This window comes from Oryza sativa, chromosome 1 (genome assembly GCF_034140825.1).
Source record: "Oryza sativa Japonica Group chromosome 1, ASM3414082v1".
NCBI classification, from domain to species: domain Eukaryota; kingdom Viridiplantae; phylum Streptophyta; class Magnoliopsida; order Poales; family Poaceae; genus Oryza; species Oryza sativa.
Genome location: NC_089035.1, coordinates 26,517,592 through 26,545,326, shown reverse-complemented (window position 1 = coordinate 26,545,326; position 27,735 = coordinate 26,517,592). Strand labels below are relative to the sequence as shown.

At 49.6% G+C, this 27,735-nt stretch overlaps 3 protein-coding genes across 6 annotated transcripts; 1 reads left to right on the top strand and 2 right to left on the bottom strand.

The window, feature by feature from the left end:
- Window positions 1-2,333: 2,333 nt before the first annotated feature.
- Window positions 2,334-4,132, top strand: LOC4325916 (zinc finger CCCH domain-containing protein 9-like). Of its 4 annotated transcripts, none has more exons than XM_066304321.1 (3): window positions 2,334-2,417; window positions 2,576-3,276; window positions 3,371-4,132. In XM_066304321.1, the coding sequence occupies exons 2-3, from the start codon at window positions 2,596-2,598 to the stop codon at window positions 3,686-3,688; spliced, it is 999 nt and encodes a 332-aa protein (XP_066160418.1). In that variant the 5' UTR covers window positions 2,334-2,417; window positions 2,576-2,595; the 3' UTR covers window positions 3,689-4,132. The 4 variants fall into 4 exon arrangements, 3 of the variants coding, with proteins under 3 accessions (XP_066160418.1, NP_001388461.1, XP_066160404.1); NR_174940.2 differs by having other exon boundaries at window positions 2,351-2,417; window positions 2,602-3,276; window positions 3,368-4,118; NM_001401532.1 differs by having other exon boundaries at window positions 2,351-2,417; window positions 3,368-4,077.
- Window positions 4,133-5,103: 971 nt separating this feature from the next.
- Window positions 5,104-6,058, bottom strand: LOC4325915 (uncharacterized). Its single transcript, XM_015776242.3, has one exon. It carries the CDS (start codon window positions 5,953-5,955, stop codon window positions 5,425-5,427), a length of 531 nt encoding a protein of 176 aa, XP_015631728.1. The 5' UTR covers window positions 5,956-6,058; the 3' UTR covers window positions 5,104-5,424.
- Window positions 6,059-13,622: 7,564 nt separating this feature from the next.
- On the bottom strand, window positions 13,623-14,421 carry LOC4325914 (uncharacterized). The gene has a single exon (XM_015773675.3). The coding sequence runs from the start codon at window positions 14,310-14,312 to the stop codon at window positions 13,905-13,907; it is 408 nt and encodes a 135-aa protein (XP_015629161.1). The 5' UTR covers window positions 14,313-14,421; the 3' UTR covers window positions 13,623-13,904.
- Window positions 14,422-27,735: the final 13,314 nt, after the last annotated feature.

Below are 27,735 nucleotides of genomic sequence, written 5' to 3'. Positions count from 1 at the left end.
TTCACATGTGTGTGCTGTGATTTTTTTCTTCCTTACCAGAACAAATCTTGTAATAGATCTAACGATTCAAAATTATGTGAAACTTACGTACAAGTTATACTATAGTTACATGCAAGTTACAGTGTAATTACACTACGATTGTACTATAATTACATCTGTCAAATTTTTTAGTAGAAAATTTGTCGACAAATGTATAGATGGTCCCGTTTTTCTCGTTTCCTCTCCTCTAGCTAACTCTCTCCCCCGGCCACGCCTGCCGGTCTCCAATCTCCAGGAATGATTCCGACGTGCCGCACAATACGACGCTCCTGCCTGCGGTAGGCGAGGCGATATTCCGAATTCCCGGTCGAGTTAGTTAAAGCTGTATGCAGGAAGCAACACATGATTGCATCTATCAGGTGTTGCTGTGTGTGTGGTGTGACTGGTGAGGTGTGGTGTGGTTTTCCTAAGGAAAAGACGCCGCTGGGATACAGATCGATCGATCGATCCGATCGACGCGGGGTTTGTTAGCTGAGCAACCTGAGCTCGCGGACAGGGACTGACCCGTAAAAGCAAAGCAAGCTAAGTTTCGCTAGCTCGGATCGATCCTCTTTGCGCTGTGGTGATCGAGTCTGGTGACTAGCCCTTCCAGGTCAGTGACAGAGGCCAGGCGCACCTCACCTCAGTCCGGTGCAGGGGCTCCTCGTGTAGGGTGGTCCCACCATGGTTCATTAGTTGTTAAGCAAGTAGTAATAACTAATCTGATAGTCACTTATCTGTCTGTCTTGTGCCACTAGTGACCACCGACGTAGCTGCAATTGGTCCATGGACCTTCCCTGCGTGGATATAATCATATATATGAACGTGTTTAATGGCTTTCTGTTTTTTTTTCTTTTGTGAACGGCTTTCTGAATAATGGCTTTTTGTAAGCAAAGAATATGGGCGCATATCTACCAGCTCAGTGTAACCGCTAATTACTCCATATAACTGTACAAGGAAGAGGGCCTTTTGTACCGTTGTACCGAGTACTTCGCTTGTAGGAGTACGATTAGTTGCCACGATAGAGCGTTCCTGAGTCAACTGAGGTGTGGACTTGTCATCTTTGTCGACGTGACGACACGAGACACAAAAGTACTACCTCCGCCCTAAAATAATTACAATTCTATATTGTTTAGCATATATTAAGGTTTGAGAAAAAAGACTATGGTGCTCCTCATTAAAAGATGTTTATGTGAGAGTGGAAAGATGGTTGAGGGTATAATAGAGAGAAATTTGAATGAGAGATGATTGATGGGGCAATTAGTACTCTAAAATTACAATTATTTTGGGACAAAGTTTAAATCATGGAAATACAATTATTTTGAGACGAAAATAGTAGCCAGGTAGGCATGTTGGTCCGCATCAAGGGAATCGATGAAGTATAGTTGAAGGAATTAATGTTAGAGCGTACTTCCCGTACGTGATCTTGGCAGGATTAACGTTTCCAGAATCAGATGGGAATTGGTACCAAATATCCTGATCTGAAAATGTTCCGCGCGTCGAATTCCACAACAGGACAATACTAGACGAGCGCCGCATACACACAGACACACTACTCTGCCTTTCTACACATACACCGGACATCTTTCTGAAATCTAAACTGTAGTTTCTGCAAATTAAGCATGCATTGCATGTGCTTTAGCAAAAACCAAACGGCTCTCCGCCATGCCAGATAAGCAAAGCTTGAGGTTGAGGTTGAACATACAGTTTACATAGTTATAAAAATTCAAAAAATATAAAAGCACAAATCGCTTGTTGTATATCCCTCTATCAACATGAAAAATTAAGCTTAATTCACACATGAAAAAAATTTGAAAAGAAGGAAAAAACAATAAATTTAGTGATAAATGTTTTTGTTTCTTTGTGCATATCGAATTTGACATTACTATAAATTTACTCCCTCCATCCAAAAAAAAAGTTTAATCCTAGGATGTATTTGAACATGCACATTGTCTAGATACATCCCCATGATTGATTTTTTTTATTCTCTTGATAGGAGAATATGTATGAATACATGACACAATCATCTATACATTTCATATTTGCATATCCTTTTTTGAAAAAAATATTTTAACAGTCTAAACCCTAGACAAAAATGTTTACAATGTTAGATTTGATGGGCAGTTGAGGTAGCCACGGTCTCACGGAATTCCCTACTATACGCTGCAGCAGCGCTAACGAACCCGGCCGTGTTGGGGACTTCGGGTACGGGCGCGGCTAATTCCCTGTTACACCTGCCGCCCCGCTCTCGCAGACGCGCGGGCCCCACGGTCTCCCCTTCTACAGTTTACGCTCCCCCGCTATATAACTCAGCCCGCGCGATCCCCGCACCAACCTCCTCCGTCGTCCTCTCCCCCGAATCAGCTGGTCTCTAGCTTCGATCGGCACTGCCCCGAGAGGTAATTGCATCGAATTACTCCTCCACTTGATCAGGTCCAACATTACAAGCTCGATCGATACAACAGCTAGGAATTTCACGTGTGCACTTGTTCGTACCAAGTTGTGTGAAAATTTTTCACGTTTGTGACATTTTCCGTCCGTTTGTTCGCGGCGGAAGTCAATTGGTGTCCGTCGGCAATGCAGGAAGCGCTTGTCTCCCCGGTGCGCTCGGCATTGGAGCTCAAGCCGTTCAACTTCGGAGACCAGCGGCTCGCGTCCTCGCCGCGCTACCTCCCCAGCGGCGACGACGCCCTGTACCGCTGCTCCTCCCCCTTCAGCCCCAGCTTCGGGTTCTCCTCGCCGTCGCCGCTAGCCACCTCCGTCTCGCTCTCGCCGTCCTCCTCCGCCTCCCTCGTCGATGACGGCGACGACGGAGGAGCGGCCGCCGACGCCACGGGGCAGCGGCTCCAGCTCGCGCGCCTCGCGCTGCAGTACCAGGAGGTGGCCGACCGCTACGAGCTTTGCCTCTCCCACCTCGCCGAGGCCGCCGAAGAGGCGGCGGCGCTCCGTCTTGAGAACGCCGAGCTCCGCGTCACCAACAGCGACCTCGCCCTCCGTCTCGCGCTGCTCAGCGGGAAGCATACCGCCGCCGTCGCCGTCGCCGACGAGATCCGTCGGCTCCGCCTCGGCGAGCAGAAGGTCGCGGCCGCCACCAAGGAGCGCACGCCCGAGAAGCTCGCCGTGCTGCCGAAGAGCATCTCCGTGCGGTCCACAAGCTACCTCAAGCTGAACCAGCAATCCCAGGCCGCCACCGCCACTTCGGCGGCCCCCAACCGCAAGCCCCGCACGTCGTCGAACCCAACCAACCCCCCGAACTCGGTGAGTCCCCCGCTCTCGCCTCGCGAACACCACGGCTCAGCCCGTTTGATCGGCATTTGACATTGTTGCGCACCACTATCAAATCATGCAGCAGCGCGCGTACGACGGCGGCAAGAAAGGCGACGAGCAGAAGGCGCAACCCGCGGACAGCGGCGCGGAGCTGGAGGTGTACAACCAGGGCATGTTCAAGACGGAGCTGTGCAACAAGTGGGAGGAGACGGGAGACTGCCCCTACGGCGACCAGTGCCAGTTCGCGCACGGCGTCACCGAGCTCCGCCCCGTCATCCGCCACCCTCGCTACAAGACCGCGGTGTGCCGCATGGTGCTCGCCGGCGACGTCTGCCCCTACGGCCACCGTTGCCACTTCCGCCACTCGCTCACCCCCGCCGAACGCCTCCTCCTCCGATCCTAGCTAAATTAAGGCAGTGCGCGGCCAGTCTTTTGCACCACCTGGATGGTTTATTGCTTTCGCATGTATACTATATACGATTATACACACGAAAATGTACAAAAATACGAACATCGTAAATAACACATAAGAGGTACGTACAGGGTACAGGAAGCCATATGGTAGAGCTAGTAGCACCGATATTGTAATGTGAATATCCACAAACAGGATTAGTGTTTTCGTCAGCTCGATCGGGTTCAGGGACTTCAGATTCGTCAGTTTGTTCATATTCTGTTCAGAAGACGTGGTACTATAAGGCCCGTAAGGACGTGGATTCGCAAGTACTACTTCAAAAGTGCAGGTGTGAAATCCCCAGAAAGAAATGTGGCTGACGACTGTCATTTTGTTGGTGTCATGAGGCTTTTTATTAATGGTATATAGAGGCTCTTTGATAGTTTGATTTCTTCATACTCGACCCATTGCTGTTACTGCAATTTTCCGTTGAAATGAACAGTGATTTTTGCGGTATATACGTCGGCATGTTGCTCACTTGCTCACAGCACCGTTCCCTTGTAAAAAAACTGTGTAAGAATTAGCGATTCTATACTTTGTGCATATTGCCTCATGACTTAATTTTCTGTTTAAAGTAACATATTTTAATATCTTAATTCCAAATTTGATTGAGGTGGTGTGTGCGTGACCGGCCGCGAGTGGTAGTGGTTGTGGTGGTTAGTTGGCCAAGGCACTACGGGATATCGCCGTCAACAAGTACAATCACTCGAGGTGATTCTTGGCTTAGTTCTTTCTCCAACTTTTCCAATTCACATCCCTCATGTTTAGCGTACGTTTTTTAAACTGCTAAACGTTATATTTTTTTGCAAAAAGTTTTCATATGAAAGTTGCTTTAAAAATCATATTGATTCTTTTTTTAAAAAATAGCTAATGCTTAATTAATAATGCGCTAATGAGCCGTTCCATTTTCCGTGTGCTAAGAAGCAACGTTCTCTGTTGTTGGGAGCTAATACATCAAACACGTAAAACGGAACGACTTATTAGCATATAATTAATTAAGTATTAGCTAATTTATTTTTTAAAATAGATTAATATGATTTTCTAAAGCAACTTGTATAGAAATTTTTTACAAGAAACATGTCGTTTAACAATTTTAAAAACGTACGCGCGAAAAATGAGGGATGTGGTTATGTGGGTTTTTTTATTATTTTTATTTTTATTTTTATTTTTTTTAGACAGGTCACCGGGGGTCATGTGGGCTGTGAAAGGAAGAAAACGAACTCAGCCTAAATGTTGACGTGGGCTTCCAATTAGCAACTTGGATTATTATTTTTGGTGGGGGGGGGGGGGATAATAGCAACTTGGATTTATTGGCCACTATGATGATTGAAGAGCAAACCAAAATTTCAGAGCAAATTCACCTCTAGAAAGAAAGATCAATTCAACTCACGTTATGTAGGTGGCACGGCAGCGCCAACCATGCTTAAAATTGGATATACAGACAAGAAGGGATCCTGGACATATATAGATGAAGCAGAAGCAACTTAAAAAGCAACAGAAGGGAACACGGATTTTCTTTTCTAGGGATGAAAGGGAATCCAAGGGTTATGAGCGTCTAATAAGTGTCTTCTAGCCGGTCTGGCCATGCATATTGTGCAACAAACATATGTACATCTCCTTATATACAGCCGTTAGTTCACGTTAAGCTTGCGCGGATGCATCACTTTTGCACGATGTAGTGTTGCATGCTATTGCGCCCTTGATGCCTGGAGCATGCTGGAGAGGTCCCTCGACGCGAGGACGGACTTGTACATCTCCATGACCAGTCTCTGCCCGAGCTCGTCCGCCTTCTGCCGCAGCTGCTTCTTGCTCTGCCCGCGCGACCGTCGTACCGGCACGCGCTTCTGCCACAGCGCCTCCGTCGTCCCGGCTCCCGGCTGCGACAGCGCCGCGGCCGCCTGCTTCTTGGCCACGCCGACCATGGCGTCCACGTACGCGTCCCGTACCCGCCCCAGCACGCGCGCGGGTACCTTCGCCACGGCGGTCGTCGTCGCCGCGGGCGCCGCCGCCTTGACGCGCGTGCGGAACATGCCTCCCAGCCGCACGGCCCACGCCCCGCCGTCGCTGCCGCTGCCGCTTCCGCCCCCGAGCCGCACCAGGTTGCTCGTGCCGCGGCCCGCCGCGCTGCTGTCCACGCTATGGTACTTGCGGCTTCGCCAGTAGGACCGTATCCCCTTCGTGAACCCGATCGGGAAGGCCTCCTCTACGGCTGCCGCCATCTCACGTTCGTCGGGTTGGCCCTGTTGCTAGCTGCTTGCGATTGTGTTGGGTGATGATGAAACTTGAGAGGGTTTGAGCACTTGAGCTGATCGATCACCAGCCCTCCTTTTATACGCTCCACGAGAGCTGCTTCCATCACGTGTGGACACGTATAATAAATCGTCAGTTTATAACTAGTAGCGGTTCCCGGAAGGCGCGAGGGCGTAGGTAAAGAACAAGTGTCTGGTGAGGTGTTGTATTGTGTCAAGTTGCAGAGAAGCGATAGGTGCAACGTAACGTACGTAACACCCAGTTACTATATATTAATCCAAGTTGACATTACGGGCGGGAACGAGTCCTTGGGAGTTTGTCATAATAAACTGAGGCTGCGTGGCTTGGTCACAGAGAAGGGTCCTGAAAATTTAAATACTCTGCAAATTGATATGGTTTTATAACAAGATGACGTGGTTATAGTGAGGACCGCGTATGTTTGACTCAGCTGCCTGGCTTGGCGCTTGGGTGTTAGGGATTCAGTCAGGTCGATCCGGTCCACCAAAATGGCTTGTGACATTGTGCAAAACATGTGGTTAACGAGTCGGAGTCGACCATAATTAATTTCAGTTTTCTTGTTGGAAGAAGTTACTCCCTCGTCTCAAAATATAAGTATTTTTAAACTCTGATCAGGTCTCCGAGATACTATTTTGACTAACAATATCTATAAAAGTAACATGTTTTAAATAAAAAAGTTGCATATTATGATAGTATTTTAATAATAAATCTAGCAACATCAATTTTACATAATTGATCATTTTTATTTTTCTATTAATAGTCAAAGTTAAAAATGTTTGATTTGTTACTATGCTAAAAATGTTTATATTTTGGGACGGAGGGAGTACACCCACTACATCATTTCATCGGCAAATTTGTGGGAACTGACATTAATCATGATTCATATGCACAATAACAAGAACAATCATGATGAAAACGGCGTTGTTTCTCTGAGGAACAAAAATTGGTCAAATGATATATATATATATATATATATATATATATATATATATATATATATATATATATATTATCCTCTAGTCAAGTTATGGATATGTTCAGACTTCCTCAATCTACTCCAAAAGACGATACTAGTAGTATACAAGAGTTGTTCAAAAAAAAAAACTCTAAAAAGAAAGTACTCACTGTTCCACCATAGGTGCAGTTGTAGTTTTTCGTATTCAACGTTTAACCGTCCGTTTTTTTTAAAAAAAGTTATGTCCGTTTTTTTTAAAAAAATATGATTAGTATTTTTGTTGTTATTAGATAATAAAACATAAATAGTCCTTTATGACTAACTTATTTTTTAATTTTTTTTATAAAATTTTTAATAAGACGAAGGGTCAACCACAATAGCACTTACGATGAAATAGAGGGAGTGGTATACAAGAGTCCAATATGTGGGGAAAATGCTCCATACTAGTCCCATGTGTGGCGCAGCGCGTTGGCTGATGCTTGGCGGGTCGTACTCTTCACGGATTTTCTATCATCCTATCATATATGAGCTTCATATATGAGCTTCTAGGTAGTAAGTTAAAAACGTTTTCTTGCTTTTCTGTTCTTCCACGACGTCATCTTAATTAGGAGTTATACATCTAAAAGTAGATATTAGGAAGAGATAGCTTCATCCTTCCCATATCTTTTATTTAGAAAGTCTCTTCGCTCTTAAAAAAGTTAAAATACTACTTGTGTCGTTTGGTTCAACTACAATTTCATTGGACAAAAATAAGAGCCGAAGCCCTTATTATGATGCGTTTGATCTCAGTTATTTGATCGGATTACAAACATGCCAATAACATCTGAACTCTTTTCCTGGTCCAAGTAGCATCTATCTGGCGAAAATGCTCTGGTTCGGACACCCAATAGGAAAGAGAATATCGGGTGCTCGCACCCCAGTCGTCCATGTCTCATCGTCCTTTTCTCTCCTTCTCTCTCGATCTTATCCATTTCCCTTCTCTCTCTACACCGTTTCTCTTCACGCGAGGCGCTTCTCCTCCAGCTCTCTCTCCGTATGGCAACACTTCTCCTTCCGCTCCTCCTTCGCAACGGCGACATCACTGAATGCCGCCACCTCATTCCCCGCCTAGCCGTAGTCTGCCAGTGGTTGCGGCGACGATGACAACAGCCGGATCCCTAGCCCTGACCCTGCAGCCACTGCAGCAACCGCGGCCTCCGCCGTCACAACATGGCTCGGGCCCCTGCCACCGACGTTGTGTTGTCGTCGATGATCTAGCCAACCACCGGAGAGAATGAAGTGGATCTAGTTAGTATTTAGGGTGATTTTTCGATGTTTCAGTCGCTATATGTGGATGTTTCGTTAGTTCGACCGAAGTGTTTCAGTGGGTTTTTTTATGGTGTTTTATTTTTTTGTCTTCAATTTCACTCGGATCTTGTTGATGTTTTAGTGGCTTTAATCGTTTGTTTCATGTGTTGAAGTAAATTGTTTTATCTGGCGATCTGATTGTGTTTCACTATTTTCAAGAACCAAAACATTCTTTTACTAAGAGCTGAAACATTGTTTTACGAGGGGTGAAACAACGTCCGATTTTTTAGAAAAAATCAGGTGCCCGATTTGCAGTTCTTTCGCAGTGGCACATAACCTACTTCTACAGTTCTACCAGCCCAATTGCTCAAGTGCCTAATCATCTTCCCCATCAGCTCGACTCACCATGTCCACGCTCTGGTGCTGTTCTCCAATGCTGCTTCCCCTCCAGTGTAATTGCAACATTCTCTACTCATATCTAATAAGTCGCTCCATTGTGGTTTACATGTACGGCACCTTTGTTTCAGGCCTATAGCTAAATACAAGCTCAAAGGCGTAATTATCACTAAATATGTTATATTCATACATGACGTTAAAATAATAAACTAATTTATTTTCATTACAGAAATGAATGAAAGGTAAAATCGTTTTTCATAGGCTCGACCAGGACCGGGATTAACCATTGTATTAAGTCTATTTTGCCTCCTACATCTCTTGCTCATGATTGAATCACCTCCCTCAATCACCAAACCAGGTATAAGTATAACACCTCCCCCATCTTTCAAAAATATGTAAATTAACTCATTCAGTGGATTGAGAAGCTTTTTTTTTGCTGATATGACAGGTTGACCACGGTTTATTCGCTTAGTCGGCGAGTCTCTTAGCAGAAAAAACTAATAAATTTGTAGTGGGACCCATGTGTCATCCCTTCTTTCTTTCCACTCCTCTTCTCTCTCTCTCCTTTCTCTCCCAGGTAGAGCATGGCGAGAGGTCGGCAACGCCCTAGTCGTAAGGAGCAAAGGTTGGAGAGGATGCTGGCGATGGGTGCTTGTCTCCACAATCTTCGGCTAGAGGGTGCGACAAAGGTGGAGGATGGGACATGGACGACAGGTCTGACGCACAAGCAAGGAAACTGGCGGAGAGGAGGTATCGACGACGGTCATCAAATGAAGTTGAGGCGGTGTGGTGGTGGAGGTGAGGCAGTGGCTGTGTTGGATGGTGCGTTGGAGTCTTGTCAGCAATCGTGGCCTTGCGGTGTGGTGGAAACATCCCCTGACCAGAGATTGGAGGGGTGGCAGGGCCCAGATCTACGAGGCTAGGTGTCAGAACACGATGAAGACGTGCGCCCGGGTAGAGTGGCGATTTTGTAGAGGAGGCCAAATCTGGGCGTTGGTAACATGCTGTTGCAGAGGTGCTAGTGGCATCAGGCATGCCATCAGGCTGGTAGCTCTATTGATCGCCTACTTTAGGCAATCGCCGATCCCCTGCAACATCACGACGAGGAGCTCATTGCCACTAGCCTTGTTGCCAAGCGCCACTGCCGTCATGATGCATGGCCACGCCGCGGTGATGATGATGACGTTGCTGGGGAAGGCTCGCCAGGGATGATGGTGGACGGGCGAGCGATCTTCGCTGCTAATCACAATGCTATCTTCTTCGCCAATCGCAACGCCATCTGCGTCGCTGCACTTTACGGATCGTCTTGACAGCTCCTTCTCGATCATGTCATCAAACTTCTTTCCACTGCTGCATGCGAGGAAAGAGGGGAAGAGAGGAGAGAAATGGGGAAGGAGAAAAGTGATGTAACTAACATATGGTGCCCACCACATGTGTTTGCCACATTTCACTAACATTAGGGGGCCACATGCTGAATCGGCAAAAACCACTTCCTAAGCCACCGAAGGAGTATATTTGCACCGCTTTCCGAAGTGGGGGAGGGAGGGCGTCATACCCGCTTTTGTGGTTGATAGATGCAATTTGACTAGAGTAAGAAACAAGGGAAGCAAAATAGACTTATTTCATAACCTTTCACCGATGAGTTTTGCGGCTTCGAGCCTTGCCTTTGAACAAGGCCAATAATAAGTTGCCTTAAAGTTTCAATGTTCTGAAATGAGCCAATATGCAAGGGCAAAAGGCCACGCTATATACCTTGTTTAGTTAGCCCATGTTTTCCGGTCCACTCCACGTTAGTGGGCCACAATTTTGAACTAGATTTTGGGCCCATCGACGGGAACGGGTTGGGATCATGGACTACCAAACTAATGAAGATGAGGTCACAGATGGAATTTGCTAGGAATAAGAACAGACTACCGACTACTAGTTGCCAAAATCAAAGAAGCATCAAGCATCCATGCTACGGTAGTAAGGGTTTGTTTGGTTCACGGTTAAGGTTGGATGGGATACAGCGGTACATTTTTTTTTCATATGGCAATCCAGTTTTTTTGGTAGAATGAATATGGCGATCCAGTTTTTTGTTTGATGTAGGGATGAAGGTGGATTTGGTGATCTAATTTTTTGTTTGGTTGAAGGGAGTATGATGGATTTGTAGGTGTGGTCACCTCTTACTTGAGATGGTGAATATACCCCCCCTAATCAAATTAATGCATAATGCATTTTATAAATTCTGTAGCAATTTTACACCACTACCCCTCCATATTATAAACACACATATAAAAAGAAAAAAAGAAAAAAGAAAAAAGCAATAGATCTAGGGCTCACTGCCACCGCCGCCTCTTCCCGCCGGCGGCCGCCTCCCGCCGGCTATAGGCTCCGCTGCCGCCTCCCGCCGACGCGGCTATCGCCACCCGCACCGTCGTCGTCGTCATCGTCAGGTTCGCATCGTCGTCGTCGCCATTGTCTCCGCCAGCGTCTCCAAGCTCGTCGCCACCTCCCGTCGCCATCGTCCCTCTTCCCGTTGACGCGCCGGCACCGGCCGCCGACCTGCATCCCGCGCCGACCAGCTCGCCCGGGCGATCGCCTCCCTCCCTCGCTCGCCCGGGGTGACGCACTCGCTCGCCCAGCTCGTCCGGGCGCTCGGGCGGCTGGATCCGAGCAAATCGGCCGGATCCCCCCATCCAGCATCTGGGGGAATATTCCTCCCTAGCCGGCCCTATCCCACCCCTACCCAGCAACCAAACACCCACAGAAAATGGGCCGCCATGTCCTATCCATCCATATCCCTCCATCCAAACACACCTTAAACTATTTACGTCGGATATTGTCGAAAATGTTGTCTGTCGCGCGTCCGATGGGAGGAGAGGAAAATCGGACTGTCTGCGTGCCACTGCATGCATGGAGAGAATCTTTTCCCTTAAACTATTTATCTAATATACGATCTGATTGCACCACTAAATTCGTTATAATTAAATCTTTACAACAAGACCACACATGATTATATTTCGACAAAAAAATATTTTAGTTTTTTATTAATTTTTTTAATGTTGCATATGGTTTGTTTTGATGTTTAAACCAGTAGTTTTACAATGTTTCAGCTAGTGTACTCATGATGTTTCACTATATACGGATCAAATGTTGCAGTGAATTTTGATATTATGGAACACGCCGTTGCAACAAATCACCCACATATTTTGGAAACCCTTTATTAAGGGAATTTGGTTTATTTTTTTGTTCCACAAAAAATGTTTCATCTAGTGCATTCATAATGTTTCACTATGTATAGATCTAATGTTGCAGTGAACTGAAATACTCCATTGCAACAAATCACCCACATATTTTGGAAACCCTCTATTAAGGGAATTTGGTTTATTTTTTGTTCCACCAAAAATGTTTCACCTAATGTACTCACAATGTTTCACTATGTATAGATCTAATGTTGTAGTGAACTGAAACATTATTTCGCTATTTGCTGAAACATTATTTTTATATAAGATGAAACAACGCCCGATTTAAACGATTGAAACATTTTCTATCTACTTACTGAAACAATTTCGATATATTTGGTGGAACATCGTGCAACATTTTAAAAAAAATCAATAATAAGCTAAAAAAATTTTCGTCGGAATATATCCATGTGGGGTCTTGTTTTGAAGATTTAGTTGCAACAAATTTAATGGTACAATCGGATTATGATTTGGATAAATAATTTAAAAGAAAAAATCAATTTAAAATAGTTTTGCACGTAAATCGGACGCTGACGTTAGCGCCCGATTTCCCCATCTCCCCTTCGGACAACCGACGTAGTCGCGTCCCGGATATTGTACTGTGGATTGAATGGTGCACACGATTAATACACCTACGTACTGTGCACAATCCACTATATCCATCACAGATCACAGGGTTGGTTCCCATCGGTAAAAATGGCTCCCATTAAAAAGTGTAAATTTAGCTCATGCGCATCGCACACTTGGGTTATATTTGCCATAACCGTCCAAATTAACTATTCAGTTAATGGACACTACATTATTGCGTATATTTGATAACTAATCAAAGCTGTATTTATGGTGCAATTGCATGGATCTAGACTATAATTGTTTCAAAGTAAATTTGGATTTAAATATAAAATATAATTCTCTTAAATCCATTCCGAGCATATATACATTTAGTTATTATTGTGCTCCAATATATACTCAATCGGTCTACACTGCATATCCTAACCTAACCACAGAGTGTGCAAAAGTTCGTGTGCGTGCAGGACGTTTTGGGGTAGGTGGGGGAAGGCCAAAGTCCGCCGCCTTGACCCACAAATATTTTCTATTTCGTACCTTTGTATTTTAATATTGTACATATATAAGTTTCCTATACCTGTATTTAATTTCGACCAAATATCGTACATTACAATATGGGAGATTTACAATATATATTTAGTTTTCAGTGAAAAGTATATCTCTATATGCGTGCAACTGATATAGAACAAGAGATAGAAAAATGATATTAAGAAGTTCTTTTAGTAATAGTGAAATAATAAAGTCCGGACAATGATAATAAAAATGATTATAATTAAACTATATCTTGAACCTTAGGTAATGAGTGGGAATTGATATTGCCGTATTATTTTGAAGTGTGTATTATTCTTACATTTATCAAGTACAATGAGTAGCAGCCAGTTTTTCCACAAAAGGATGCATGGTATATAATGCGGTCTCTTGTTGTACCCAACACATAATCCCCCACCCACCCGAAAAAAACAAATGTAAACAAACTACAGTAGAATATCTATATATTCATGTATTTATTGGTGAGTCACATGGACGTCCTTTTTAAAATATTGAAAAAAAAACCGTCCAGAAATATACTCTTAGTCATAGTGACAACCAAGCTCTCCTGTGGTATATCGAAGAACAGAACCAACTTGTGTCCTCATTCCTCAAAAAAAAAAGAAATCAGGAACTAGATCACCGACGGACGAACACAATTCCATACCCATCACGAGCTCGTGACATTGACTTGACAATATGAAATGAACTGCTACAGTACATTCTGCTTTGCAATTAATTTCTTACAAGTGACTGTGAATGATCTAAACACAGGAGAGAGTAAAGAGAAACAAAGCAAAAAGGAAAAAAAAACTTGATATATTGGCAGAAGAACTATACGGATCATATGACCAGAGTACTAGAGAGTGCAGATCCCTGGAACGCCGGCGTGACTCCGTCGCGACGTACCGGAGATGTCCGCCACCTTGCAATTGCTGCCGATCGATTACCATAGGAACCATAGGCTCGCGAACGCAGCACACGCCGTGAACAGACGTACGGCGCGGCTCCCGTGCGACGACGGTGCGCTCGACGGCATGAACCCGGGGTCCTGCGGGTACAGAGGCCCTCTGCCGGACTGCGCGCCCCCGCCGAACTGGACGTACGCCGCTGGCGGCGGCGGGCAGTATGACCCGGGGTAATACGCCGGAGGCGGAGGGCTGTAGTAGTAGTACGGCGGTGGTGGGGGGAGCGCCGGCGGGGGCGGCGACGGGTACAGCACCGGGCAGTCAGCGCCGCCGCACGGCGAGCACCCACCGCACTTGACCTCTCCCTCGATCGCCGCGGCCGCCGCCGTCGACGCCGCGACGGCAAGGATCGCCAGCACGAGCACCGGCGCCGGACGCCGCATCATGTCGCCGGTGATCGACTCGGGTAGCTAGCCTAGCACGCTACGTTATGTTACGAGAAAGCCGGTCTGCCTACCTAGCTAAGGTAACAAGAAGAGAAGTGCCCTACGGTATGGCCGGGCGTGCAGCCTGCTGCCCCTCTTATGATGCGCCCACAACTCACCAAGTATATCTCCTAGAGTCATAGTACGCATTATTTGGAGGAATATTAGTTGGGGGTTCGTTACAAAAAAACAGCGGCCAGTAAGCAGTAGAACCCAAAAGGGATATGCATAATTGTAGTGCTGGTGGCAGTGGCCATCGAGGGGAGGAGTAGCTGGGCCGGGACAGTGTGTGGCTTCCTGAGGCCGGCACCACCACCACGCACGGCACGTTCCAGCGTGGCTCGAAAGCGACGACCATGTGGCGGCGCCTAAATCGGTGGGCCACATGCGCGAGCTATGAGGCTATCTACTACGACGACTACTATCTATTACGACGACTACTATAGTCGTGCTGCATTATGGGCGGGCAAACCGACCGATCGGAGCTCGGTTTGGTGCGCGCGCGGGCGGTGGATGCGTCCGGGAGGGAGCACCGACGCGGCTGGTGCGGGCCGTTACATGTGCGTGTGCGTGCCTGTCCGGGCCAAGTTGCGGTAGGAGTATTCTCTATTCCGCGCGGCAGCGCGACGCGTCCAGGGGAGGGAGTGGGCAACGTGAGTTCATCATTGGGGTGGAGGATCGTGGAGCTGGGAGTAGCTTCAAGCTGGGTTCACCTGCGTCTGCGTGTGACGAAGTTTTATTAATGAAGTGGGAATTCAGAAGCTTCCGATCTGGTCTCCGATTCGTCCTTTTGCGTGAGCCATGTGACTGAATGCCGCTGATCCTGCCTTGGGAATGGATTGATTTTTCCCGTGCATTTCGGTGTGTGCGAGGTCCCCACATGCAACTGAATAAGTCCTACCTCCATATTTTAATGTATAACGCCGTTAACTTTTCGTCTAACGTTTGACCATTCGTCTTATTTAAAATATTTATAAAATTATTATTTATTTTATTATGACTTGATTCGTCATCAAATGTTCTTTAAGCATAACATAAATATTTTCATATTTACATAAAAAATTTGAATAAATCGAATGGTTAAACGGTGGTTGAAAAGTCAACAGTATTATACATTATAATACGGAGAGATTACATCCGTTCTTTTACTATACACAGGTTAGTTGCACATACTCGCGTGAATCCTCTGCGCACTGCAGGTGTCCGTCTGTATGATCACTTTTTTTTTATTTTGAAGTGGTCTGTATGATCACTTTGATTACCCGCACTGACTACTGGTTATGTTTGGGTTTGTTAACTACACGTTTACCGCTTAACATGGAAAAAATATTTGACCACTACTGCCAAGTGACCATCTTTGACTCTTTATCTCCAACGGTTCTTTCATTCTTTCTTGTCACCTTTTCCGCGGTGTTCTGTACGGAGATGAATTCTAATAACTCGAGTGCACATCCACCCGTTTATCCATCCGTTTATTGTATGTCAATTAGATGGTTACAAAAAATTTTAAAAAAAATTGACAAGATCGATCAATATGTATCTCCACAAACATACAAGTTCAAATTCAACTTCTATAAGTTGTAATAAAAATAACAAATTTAATTATAAATATTCATATAGTAATTTCAGTTTTGTTTGTTATTTTTGTTACAATTTGTAGAAGTTGAATTTTAACTTGCATGTTTGGGGATTGATATATTAATATTGATCTATCTTATTCATATTTTTTTTATTTTTTTTCATAACTACTTGCATGACATGCAATAAACGGGTAGACGTCCACTCGAGCTGTTAAAATAGTTTCCCGGCTATACCCTTTTTCTTCAACCAGGAGTAGTAACATACGTAGGGGCAAAACTAGAATAGGAATTACCCTGTGTCCCATTTAATATCACACACTTAATACTCCAATTACGTGTGCCATGAAAAAACATGCTTTGGTGAAAATTTTATGGACCTGTGTGGCTGTGTCCCATGCACTACGGAAGCGTAATGTTTTTAGGGGAAAAAAATATCGCGCTTCCGTAGTGCAATGTGGCTTCGCTCTGGCAGCCACAGACCTACATAATTAGTAATATATCATTGTCGGTGATATGGGACCGGGAATATCATGACTAGAGGCTTGAGGCAGACACAATCGCCCACGGGGCCTGGCACCTTCGGGGACGTCGGGCCCGAGGGTGAGGTGTCCGCCCTCCTCCTGATTCCCCCCGAGGGGGGGTCGGGTTGCGCTTGCCCCGGCCCCGAGGGCCGGGGCACCCCGACCCCCTTTAGGAAGTCTGCGCCACATATATGGGATAAGTGAGCACAGCTGTGCTCACCTAACAGCATTTAATGCAGTCTGGTCAGGCGTGTCACGCTGCATGCAGCGCAGTACGGCGCGTTCCTTTATCCGGTCTGTGACCAGTCACAGACCGGTCAGATCACGGGTTAGGTGGCGACAGGCGGTCAGACGCACGCTTCGCCCCATCCTGTCAAGACGAGAGCTTCTAGGCACTCGTCCCCGGCTGGAGCTAGCGTGTTACATCCCAGAGATGACACGCTAGCCCCGATCGATATATGCCAGGCTTCATCCTAACCATTACAAGCAAGATGTTGTGTGAAGAAGGGCAAACATGCACGTTGCCAAGATTACACGCGGTGGACAAGAATGACCGATTTGTGACCGGTCTGACACTGATCATATCGTCAGCGCACAGCCATGTTCCCACGACGCGCTCACCCCCGGCGGAAGTGGAGGTAGGTGTGGGCTGTCCCATCGGAGCGTCATTCGGACAGCAACCGTGCTGATCTCCGCCCATTCAAGAGAAAAAGAACAGTCCAGTTTGGAAAGAGAAGGGTGCATGTGGTATCCCCTTGAAGTATAAAAGGAGGACCTTGCCCATAGAGAGGGGGTTGGTTGATTCTTTTCCAGATTGAGAGCTTAGAACGGGGGAGAAGTCAGCTCACACTTGTAGCTCATTCATACACAGATCCACCAAAACACAGGAGTAGGGTATTACGCTTCTCAGCGGCCCGAACCTGTATAGATCGCCGGTGTCTCGTGTTTCTTGCTGACGGACGATCTTTCCACATACAGAGAGAGAGAGAGAGCTTGAGATTTCACCCTAAGCCCCCGGCCGAACTGGCAAAGGGGGGCCTGCGCGGTCTCCCGGTGAGGAGCCACGAGCTCCGTCATCTGGCGCGCCAGGTAGGGGGCTCAGCGTGTGTTTTCTGAGCTCTCAGACTCTTCCGTGTGCACCAAGTTTTTCTTGTTCAGCCCAATGGTCGAGCAAGGAAAAGCGCACGACCTCTCTCCGAGTGTGAGCGGCGACGACGGGGAGCCGAATCCGCGCCGTCGAGCTCGTACTCCCCCACCTCCTCCGCGCCAAAGCCCTAAGCAGGGGGAGGCGCTTGAGAGGGTCGACAAATCCGTGGCATCACCAGTCGCAGGTGATGCAGGAGAACGGCGAGATGGGGAGCGTCGCCTCCTCGTCTACGGCGACGGCAGCACACCTCAGGGTGCGCTTCAGGCTGCTGGCGCGCTCCTACGACACCCGCCTGTCGTCCATGACCCGGAGTCTCCAGCCCAACGATGGCTGGAAGACGTGGCCAACTTGGTCATGACGGCACAGCAGCGCCTGGGTGCGGGTGGACGGTCCGCCACCACCAGGACCTCCGGCGCCGCTACCACCGGCTCCGTGTCATCAAGGCGGAGGGCGCGGCGAGCGGCGGCGGCTGCACGTCATTCGGCTGCCACTCCCTCGTCTACACCGTCGACTCGGGAGGATCAGCATGGGGAGCCGGATGCCCGCCTCAACATCGGGCGCCGGCGTAATAGCCGGCGTACTCCCCGTGCAACGGAGGGCGCCTCCTCGTCCAGAGTGTCTCCTCGACACGGACGTGAAGATCAGCCCTCCGTGCCCCCGGCCGGTGGTGTTGGCTGTAGAGCCTTTGTGGCGAGTCTTCGTAATGTCCGTTGGCCCCCAAGGTTCCGGCCCACCATCACCGAGAAGTACGATGGGAGCGTCAACCCCACCGAGTTTCTCCAGGTCTATACGACCGGGATTGAGGCCGCTGGGGGTGACGACAGGGTCATGGCGAACTTCTTTCCCATGGCCCTAAAAGGACAGGCGCGGGGTTGGCTAATGAACCTGCCACCCGCGTCGGTCCACTCCTGGGAAGATTTGTGCCAACAGTTCACCATGAACTTTCAAGGCACATATCCGCGCCCAGGTGAAGAAGCGGACTTGCATGCAGTACAGCGAGGCGATGATGAGTCGCTTCGCTCGTACATTCAGCGGTTTTGCCAAGTCCGCAATACTATACCATGCATCCCTGCACACGCGGTGATCTACGCGTTCAGGGGGGGTGTGCGGCACAACCGCATGCTCGAAAAGATTGCCTCCAAAGAGCCCCAGACTACCGCAGAGCTTTTTCAGCTCGCAGACCGAGTGGCTCGTAAGGAGGAGGCCTGGACCTGGAACTCCTCCGGTTCCGGAGTGGTAGCTTCGGCCGCCCCCGGATCCGCCGCTCAGACAGGGCGGCGTGACAGGAGGAGGAAGAAGAGGCCGGACCGTTCCGGCGACGAGGGTCATGTCCTCGCCGTCGAGGGCGCTCCACGGGCCACTCGAAAGGGGAGGCCTGCGAGCGACAAAAAGAATGAGGCTGGTACACCCAGCAGGGAGCGCCTCGCCGGCAGGTGGTGCTCTGTCCACAACACCTCCCTCCACGATCTCGCGGACTGTCGTGCGGTCAAAAACTTGGCCGAGCGAACGAGGAAATGGGAGGAGGACAGGAGGCAGGAACGCCGTGAGGGCAAGTCCCCGGCGGTTCCTTCCGGCAAACGGCGAAGTGAGGCCAAGCAGAAGGCCCCCGCTGTTGACATTGATGATGGTGATGATGACCTAGGTTTCCAAGAACCTGGGGCCACCATTGCCACCGTCGATGGAGGAGCATGTGCTCACGTCTCTCGCCGGAGCTTCAAGGCTATGAAGCGAGAGCTTCTGGCCATGGCCCCTACCCATGAGGCGATGCGTCGGGCGCGGTGGTCGGAGGTCGCTCTCACTTTCGACCAGACTGACCACCCACCGTGCATTGCCCGGGGAGGGCAGGTTGCGATGGTGGTTTCCCCCACCATCTACAACGTGAAGTTGGGACGTGTCCTCATAGATGGAGGAGCGGCTCTCAACATCCTTTCCCCCGCGGCCTTTGATGCTATCAAGGCCCCGGGGATGGTGCTCCAGCCGTCTCAACCGATCATCGGTGTGACGCCGGGGCACACGTGGCCATTAGGTCACATCGACCTACCGGTCACCTTCGGTGGACCCGCCAACTTCCGCACGGAGCGGGTGAGCTTCGATGTGGCGGACCTCAGTCTGCCCTACAACGCGGTCCTAGGGAGACCCGCGTTGGTGAAGTTCATGGCGGCGGTCCACTACGCCTACCTCCAGATGAAGATGCCGGGCCCCGGTGGCCCCATCTCTGTCCGTGGCGACCTTAAAGTCGCGCTTGCTTGCATGGAGCAGCGCGCGGACCGCCTCGCTGCTGCGTCCAAGCCCGAGGGTGGTGACGAGAGGCTTGGCCCCTCTGCCCCCACCGCCCCGAGGCAGCGGATGGCCACTTGCGACGAGGTCCCGGTCAAGGAGGTTGCCTTGGGCGACGGCCCATCCAAGACCGCACGGATCGGTGGTCTTCTGGATGGCAAATAGGAAGACGCGCTCGTCTCCTTCCTGCGGGCAAACGCTGACGTCTTCGCATGGAGACCAGCGGACATGCCCGGGGTCCCCAGGGAGGTGATTGAGCACCGTCTCGCCGTGCGGCCGGGCGCAAGGCCGGTCCGGCAGAAAGTGCGGCGGCAGGCCCCGGAACGTCAAGCCTTCATCCGCGAGGAGGTGGCGAGACTTCTGGAGGCCGGATTCATCCGTGAAGTCATCCATCCGGAGTGGCTGGCGAACCCGGTGGTCGTTCCCAAGGCGAACGGCAAGCTTCGGATGTGCATCGACTACACCGACCTTAACAAGGCATGTCCTAAGGATCCTTACCCCCTGCCTCGCATAGATCAGATCGTCGACTCCACTGCGGGGTGCGACCTTTTGTGTTTTCTAGATGCATACTCTGGTTACCATCAGATTCGCATGGCTAGGGAGGATGAGGAAAAAACTGCGTTCATTACCCCCGTAGGAACCTATTGTTATACATCAATGCCTTTCGGGTTAAAAAATGCAGGTCCTACTTTTCAGCGTACTACTCGAATTTCTTTGGGTAGCCAAATAGGACGTAATGTTGAGGCGTATGTCGATGACTTGGTTGTAAAAACGCGCAACCAAGAGACCTTACTCTCAGATCTAGCGGAAACTTTTGAGAACCTCCGCTCCGCCCGCATAAAACTGAACCCCGATAAGTGCGTGTTTGGTGTACCTGCGGGCAAACTTCTCGGGTTTTTGGTCTCTGCCCGAGGCATTGAGGCCAACCCCGAGAAGATACGAGCTATAGAGCGGATCCGCCCCCCCAGCAAACTTAGGGACGTGCAGTGCGTCACTGGTTGCATGGCCGCCCTAAGTCGTTTCATATCAAGGCTGGGAGAGAAGGCGCTTCCCTTGTTTAAGCTCCTCAAGCGCTCGGGGCCGTTCACTTGGACGGAGGAAGCTGAACATGCCCTTACTTAGTTAAAGGCATATCTCAGCTCTCCCCCGGTTCTAGTCGCCCCGGAGCCAAATGAGCCCCTGCTACTTTATTTAGCAGCGACCCCCCAAGTAGTTAGTGCAGCGTTGGTTGTGGAGCGCGATGAGGACAATCCTCATTCTGCGCACCCCCACTCTGTGCCGACTTGGCCCGGGAGCAGGCAGGGAGGAGAGGCCCCCGAGCCGAACGGTGGCCTAAGGCCCCTGATGACCGGAGTCGGCCCTCTCCCCGCTCGTCAGACGGTGCTGGGCGCCCCCGACCCTCAGGAAGGCCCCGAGGCCACTGCGGGGAGGCCGCACCTATGGCCCTCTGACCCCGAGGCTAACCCTGTACCGATTCGACCCGGGAGAGAGCAGGGAGAAGAGGCCCCCGAGCCGAACGGTGGCCTAAGGCCCCTGACGACCGGAGTTGGCCCTTTGCCCGCTTGTCCGATGACGCCAGGAGCCCCCGACCCCCAGGACGGCCCCGAGGCCACTGTGGGAAGGCCGCTCCTGTCGTCTTCCGACCCCGAGGTCATCGGCGCAGAAGATGGGTGCGCCCCGAGGGGCCACTCGGACGAAGAACGCCCCGGGGGTGCGGCCCCTAGCGAAGAAGATCGGCCTCGCCGAAAGGTGCAGCGGCCTGTCTACTTTGTTAGTGAGGCCCTCCGGGACGCCAAGACCCGATACCCACAGGCCCAGAAGATGCTTTACGCTATTCTGATGGCCTCGAGGAAACTGCGCCATTATTTCCAGGCGCATCGGGTCACTGTGGTTACGTCTTACCCCCTCGGTCAAATCTTGCATAATCGAGAGGGTACAGGACGAGTGGTAAAATGGGCAATCGAGCTTTCTGAGTTCGATCTGCACTTTGAACCACGCCACGCTATCAAGAGCCAGGCCCTCGCCGATTTCGTGGCAGAGTGGACCCCGGCTCCAGAGACCGCCTCAATACCCGAGGCTAGCACGGACCCCTCACAGCTGCCTCAAACCGCCCACTGGGTGATGCAGTTCGACGGTTCTCTGTCTCTCCAGGGCGCCGGTGCAGGGGTCACGTTGACCTCTCCGAACGGAGACGTCCTCAGATACTTGGTCCGTCTCGACTTTCGAGCGACTAACAATATGGCAGAGTACGAGGGACTCCTTGCCGGACTCAGAGTGGCAGCTGGACTGGGGATCCGCCGCCTCTTGGTATTAGGCGACTCCCAGCTAGTCGTTAACCAGGTCTGTAAGGAGTACCGGTGCTCTGACCCACAGATGGACGCCTACGTGCGCCAAGTACGGCGTATGGAGCGCCATTTTGACGGGATAGAGCTTCGGCATGTGCCCAGACGGGATAATATGATTGCCGATGAACTCTCAAGGCTCGCGTCCTCGCGAGCCCAGACCCCACCGGGCGCCTTTGAAGAAAGGCTTACCCAGCCGTCGGCGCGACCCGACCCCTTAGGGGAGACGGATGCGCCTGACCGGCCCCCGAGGCCCGTCGGAGTCCAGGCCTCGGGACCCGAAGGGAGCGTTCCTAGCTCCCTTAGATTGATTGCTTGGATCTCTGAGATCCAAACGTACCTCACAGATAAGACTCTACCTGAGGACCGCGAAGGGAGTGAACGCGTACAACGCATTTCCAAACGCTACGTGTTGGTAGAAGGGACCCTCTATCGGCGCGCGGCTAACGGAATCCTCCTGAAGTGCATTCCTCAGAAACAAGGCGTTGAGCTTCTTGCTGATATCCATGAGGGCGAGTGCGGAGCCCATTCCGCCTCGCGTACCCTGGTTGGCAAAGCCTTTCGTCAAGGATTTTATTGGCCGACAGCTCTCAATGACGCAGTCGATCTGGTCCGGCGATGCAGAGCGTGTCAGTTTCACGCCAAGCAAATCCATCAGCCGGCCCAGGCCCTGCAGATCATACCACTGTCATGGCCATTTGCTGTCTGGGGGCTTGATATCCTGGGACCGTTCAAACGGGCCCCGGGCGGGTTTGAGTATCTGTATGTTGCGATCGACAAGTTCACTAAGTGGCCCGAGGCTTATCCGGTTGTCAAGATCGATAAGCACTCTGCTCTTAAATTCATTAAGGGCATCACGGCCCGTTTTGGAGTGCCTAACCGTATTATTACGGATAATGGCACCCAATTCACTAGTGAACTCTTCGGCGACTACTGCGAAGACATGGGCATCAAGCTCTGCTTCGCCTCACCTGCCCACCCCAGAAGCACGACCCCCTCCTGGGGCAGGTTGTTCCCCCCGGCGGCGCTCGCCCGCGCCGTCGTGGCCCTTAGGGGCTCTCTCCTCTGAGGCCCCGACCCCCAGCATAATGGTTAGAATGGAGACGCGGTCGGGATCGATGCAGAGGGGGAGGATCTCCTGAGGAAGGCGAGACGCCTCCGCGGAGCTAAGATTCAGCACCCTTTGGACTACGATCTTGAAGTCCTCAGGAGCCCAATCCCATCTGGCTCCCTGGTGGGTCCGCATGTAGTCTTCAGGCCCAGTGTACTCCCAGGCGCTCCGGGCGCGCCGTTGGAGCGGCGCAATCCGGCGACGGAGGTAATCGCCGAACACCATGGCCCCGGTGAGCCCCTGGGATCGCAGGCCCGCCAGGCGGTCGAGGACGGCGTCGTACTCCTCCCCCAGATCTACCGGCGCCCGCCAGCTGGAGACCTGCGCCGGGGGCTGGCTTGGAAGTCGGAGGCGCGCTTCGTCGGCGAGGGGGGTGTAGAACCAGTCGCTCTTCCAGTCGTCCCACTTCTTGCGGAGGACGCAGGGGATGTAGCGGTTCAACACCGGCCCCCGCGGCTGGAAGTAGCAGCCGCCAACCACCGACGGCGGTGACACCGACTGCACGGTGAAGAACCACCGGAACAGCTGAAGAGAGGGGCGCACCCCAATGAACATCTCGCACAGGTGTGCGAAGATGGCCAATGTCATCACCGCATTGGGGGTGAGGTGCGCCATCTGGAGATCGTAGAACTCCAGGACATCCATGAAGAAATGAGAAAATGGCGGGACCAGCCCAGCCATTGCGAAGGGGAGGAAGAAGATGGACCGCCCCGGGTAATCTGGTACCGGGCGCCCCTCGCCCAGCATCACTATCTCCCGACCGGTGGCGGACTCCGGCATGAAGCGGCGCGGCAGTCCGGCGTGCCTCTCGTTCACGATGCGGGAAGGCGGCAGTACACTGCCGTCGAGCAGAGCAGAGCCCCGTGCCATGGCGGTGGAGGAAGAGATGATTGGGAACGAGCGCGTGTGGCGAAAGTAGGGCGTAGCAGAGAAAGAGTTAGAGCTCAGGCGGCGAAGGCAAGAGGAACAATGGCGAAAGGAAGGGAGCAAATCCTTTTCTCGATGCTTTTATACCCTTGCCATCGCTGGGCCTGGCTCCTCGTTTCTCGCGCCCACTACCTCGCTCCCTCGTATCTCGCTATCTCGCTCCCTCGTTTCCCGTGCCCACGCTTCCACTAATCCCATTCGCCCGCTTACGGCGCATGAAGTGGATATGCGGTTGTGGCAATCGAAACGGATTGTATCGTGCGCGCGTTAATTACGCTCGCCGACCGAAGCGGCGTTACCATATCTCCGGGCGAGACAAATCTGCTCACCCAGATTCGCGCGCTGCTCAAGTGGTGTGGCAGTCTTGAATAGACCGCCCATTATGGACAACCAAAGTTATCAATACCGATGTGCATGGATTGAGACCGTTGGGTATTTTGCCCAACTACGGAGACCGGTCCCACCTGTCACCAGGCTTTAGGAGTGGCGTCACACCTGACCGCTTCCCTTGGGAAGGGAAATTGCTCTGGCATAACGCCGGGGGCTACTGTCGGTGATATGGGACCGGGAATATCATGACTAGAGGCTTGAGGCAGACACAATCGCCCACGGGGCCTGGCACCTTCGGGGACGTCGGGCCCGAGGGTGAGGTGTCCGCCCTCCTCCTGATTCCCCCCGAGGGGGGGTCGGGTTGCGCTTGCCCCGGCCCCGAGGGCCGGGGCACCCCGACCCCCTTTAGGAAGTCTGCGCCACATATATGGGATAAGTGAGCACAGCTGTGCTCACCTAACAGCATTTAATGCAGTCTGGTCAGGCGTGTCACGCTGCATGCAGCGCAGTACGGCGCGTTCCTTTATCCGGTCTGTGACCAGTCACAGACCGGTCAGATCACGGGTTAGGTGGCGACAGGCGGTCAGACGCACGCTTCGCCCCATCCTGTCAAGACGAGAGCTTCTAGGCACTCGTCCCCGGCTGGAGCTAGCGTGTTACATCCCAGAGATGACACGCTAGCCCCGATCGATATATGCCAGGCTTCATCCTAACCATTACAAGCAAGATGTTGTGTGAAGAAGGGCAAACATGCACGTTGCCAAGATTACACGCGGTGGACAAGAATGACCGATTTGTGACCGGTCTGACACTGATCATATCGTCAGCGCACAGCCATGTTCCCACGACGCGCTCACCCCCGGCGGAAGTGGAGGTAGGTGTGGGCTGTCCCATCGGAGCGTCATTCGGACAGCAACCGTGCTGATCTCCGCCCATTCAAGAGAAAAAGAACAGTCCAGTTTGGAAAGAGAAGGGTGCATGTGGTATCCCCTTGAAGTATAAAAGGAGGACCTTGCCCATAGAGAGGGGGTTGGTTGATTCTTTTCCAGATTGAGAGCTTAGAACGGGGGAGAAGTCAGCTCACACTTGTAGCTCATTCATACACAGATCCACCAAAACACAGGAGTAGGGTATTACGCTTCTCAGCGGCCCGAACCTGTATAGATCGCCGGTGTCTCGTGTTTCTTGCTGACGGACGATCTTTCCACATACAGAGAGAGAGAGAGCTTGAGATTTCACCCTAAGCCCCCGGCCGAACTGGCAAAGGGGGGCCTGCGCGGTCTCCCGGTGAGGAGCCACGAGCTCCGTCAATCATGATAATAATTAAAGATAAAATATTAAATCCAGTGGTTAGACATGTTAAACGGCGCTGCATGCAGTGAAATATGGAAGGAGGATGACTCCACTTTTATAATAGTAGAGAAATGTAGTGATGTGCAAATATTTTGCATAATCCTATAAAAATTAGTAACTGCCAGAGAAAATATAAAAATGATCTACATGTGTTTTTCTCAACAGAGCCAATTACTCAGTAATATTTATTGACAAATATATTTAAGAACTTTTTTCTAGAGAATATACAAGTTGCCAGTATTATAAATTATTATATAGGATAAATCAGATGTGTGGGGGCAAAGTGGGTTGGCGTGTCCAGGCTCGATTATGAACTCAATTATTTTTCAAGGAGAAATATTCCATAATTAATTAGACATGTAGGGTAAGCTCAGCCAGCTAATTAATCCGCATGTGAACAAACAGGAGACCCTTCAGTTTACAACACAAGAACAAAGCAGACAGAGAGAGAACCTTCGATTGCCAACCACCCTTTATTTGCAAAAAGCTGAAGTGTGATGCTTCAACCAAAAGTTTTGGTGCATGCCAACCATATGATACATGCGTATCTTTTAGTTAATAAACTCTGCCTTTGATCAAAGGGTAGGACGATCTTTTTCTTACTGATGCACTTGCAAAGTTACAGTCCTGAAATGTTCTATCTTTATTGAGGTTGAATAGGCACTCCTAGCCATCCTCCTGTCCCACACATTTTTCGAATATGAGTTACCATCAACCTGATCCTCTATAGATATGGCGCATCCCCTAAATGAAAGGAGGATCCTTTTCTAACATGCATCCACGTTGATGGCAAAACCTAGACCGTTCGATCTAGTATTTCAAAATTTTAGCCGTTATATTATCTACACAAAATATCATAAAGTTCCCATCGAGAAACATCTATTGCAGAAAGGTTCTTTCATGTCCCTATAAAAAAGTCTTTCATTCTTTTGGTTTTAATCCTTCGTTCTTCTCCTCTTTACTATCTGGTCCTCCCACCTCACCTAGCTACTAGCTGAGGAGTTAGAGAACAAAAGCAAGGCATAGTACATTTGAATAACAAAAATCTTCAATTTCCTACTACATTGGCATAGTAATTTTCCTATAACATGGATATAGTAAATTTGCTAAGATTTATATGTGGTATTGACACTGTAAACTTTGTAAATCTGCTTTAACATTGACATCATAGCCATCCCTAAGAATTCGAGACCCTATGCGAAACACAAATTCATGTCCTATATTTATAAAGTGCCAAGAAAAAAAGAATAAATTAGTAGTGGCACTCTATGTAAGTTGGAAGAAGATTTTTTTTTAAATGAAGATGGGAAAATTAATTATGTCATTTTCAATCTAGTTTTATGTATTATTTTTTGCCTCTTAATTGCACCAGTTTAGATGGCAATGGCACGTAGAAGCACGGTGGATCAATTTCAGTGGCAAATTTACAATTCATGTTTTTAATGGCTATTTCAAATTAAGTGTGAAATGTAGTGGTATATTTGCAATTATCCCTAATGTTAAATACTCCTCACCTTTTTATTTAATATGATTAACTTAAAAAAATTAATAAAATTATTGTTAAAAATATTTTTATAAAACTATTGTTAAAGTATACGTTATCATGTACTAGAGCTGAGCTCACAAGACTAACTAAGATCAAGCCAAGTCGTGCTAGAAAGCTGAATGGAGAAATAGGCTTGGCTCACCATTCTGACTCGCTTAAGCTTTGACTTGTTAACTGACGTACTTTACATAGGCCAATCATTGTCGATTTACATGGTTATGGTAGAGCTAACACTACACACATGAGATGA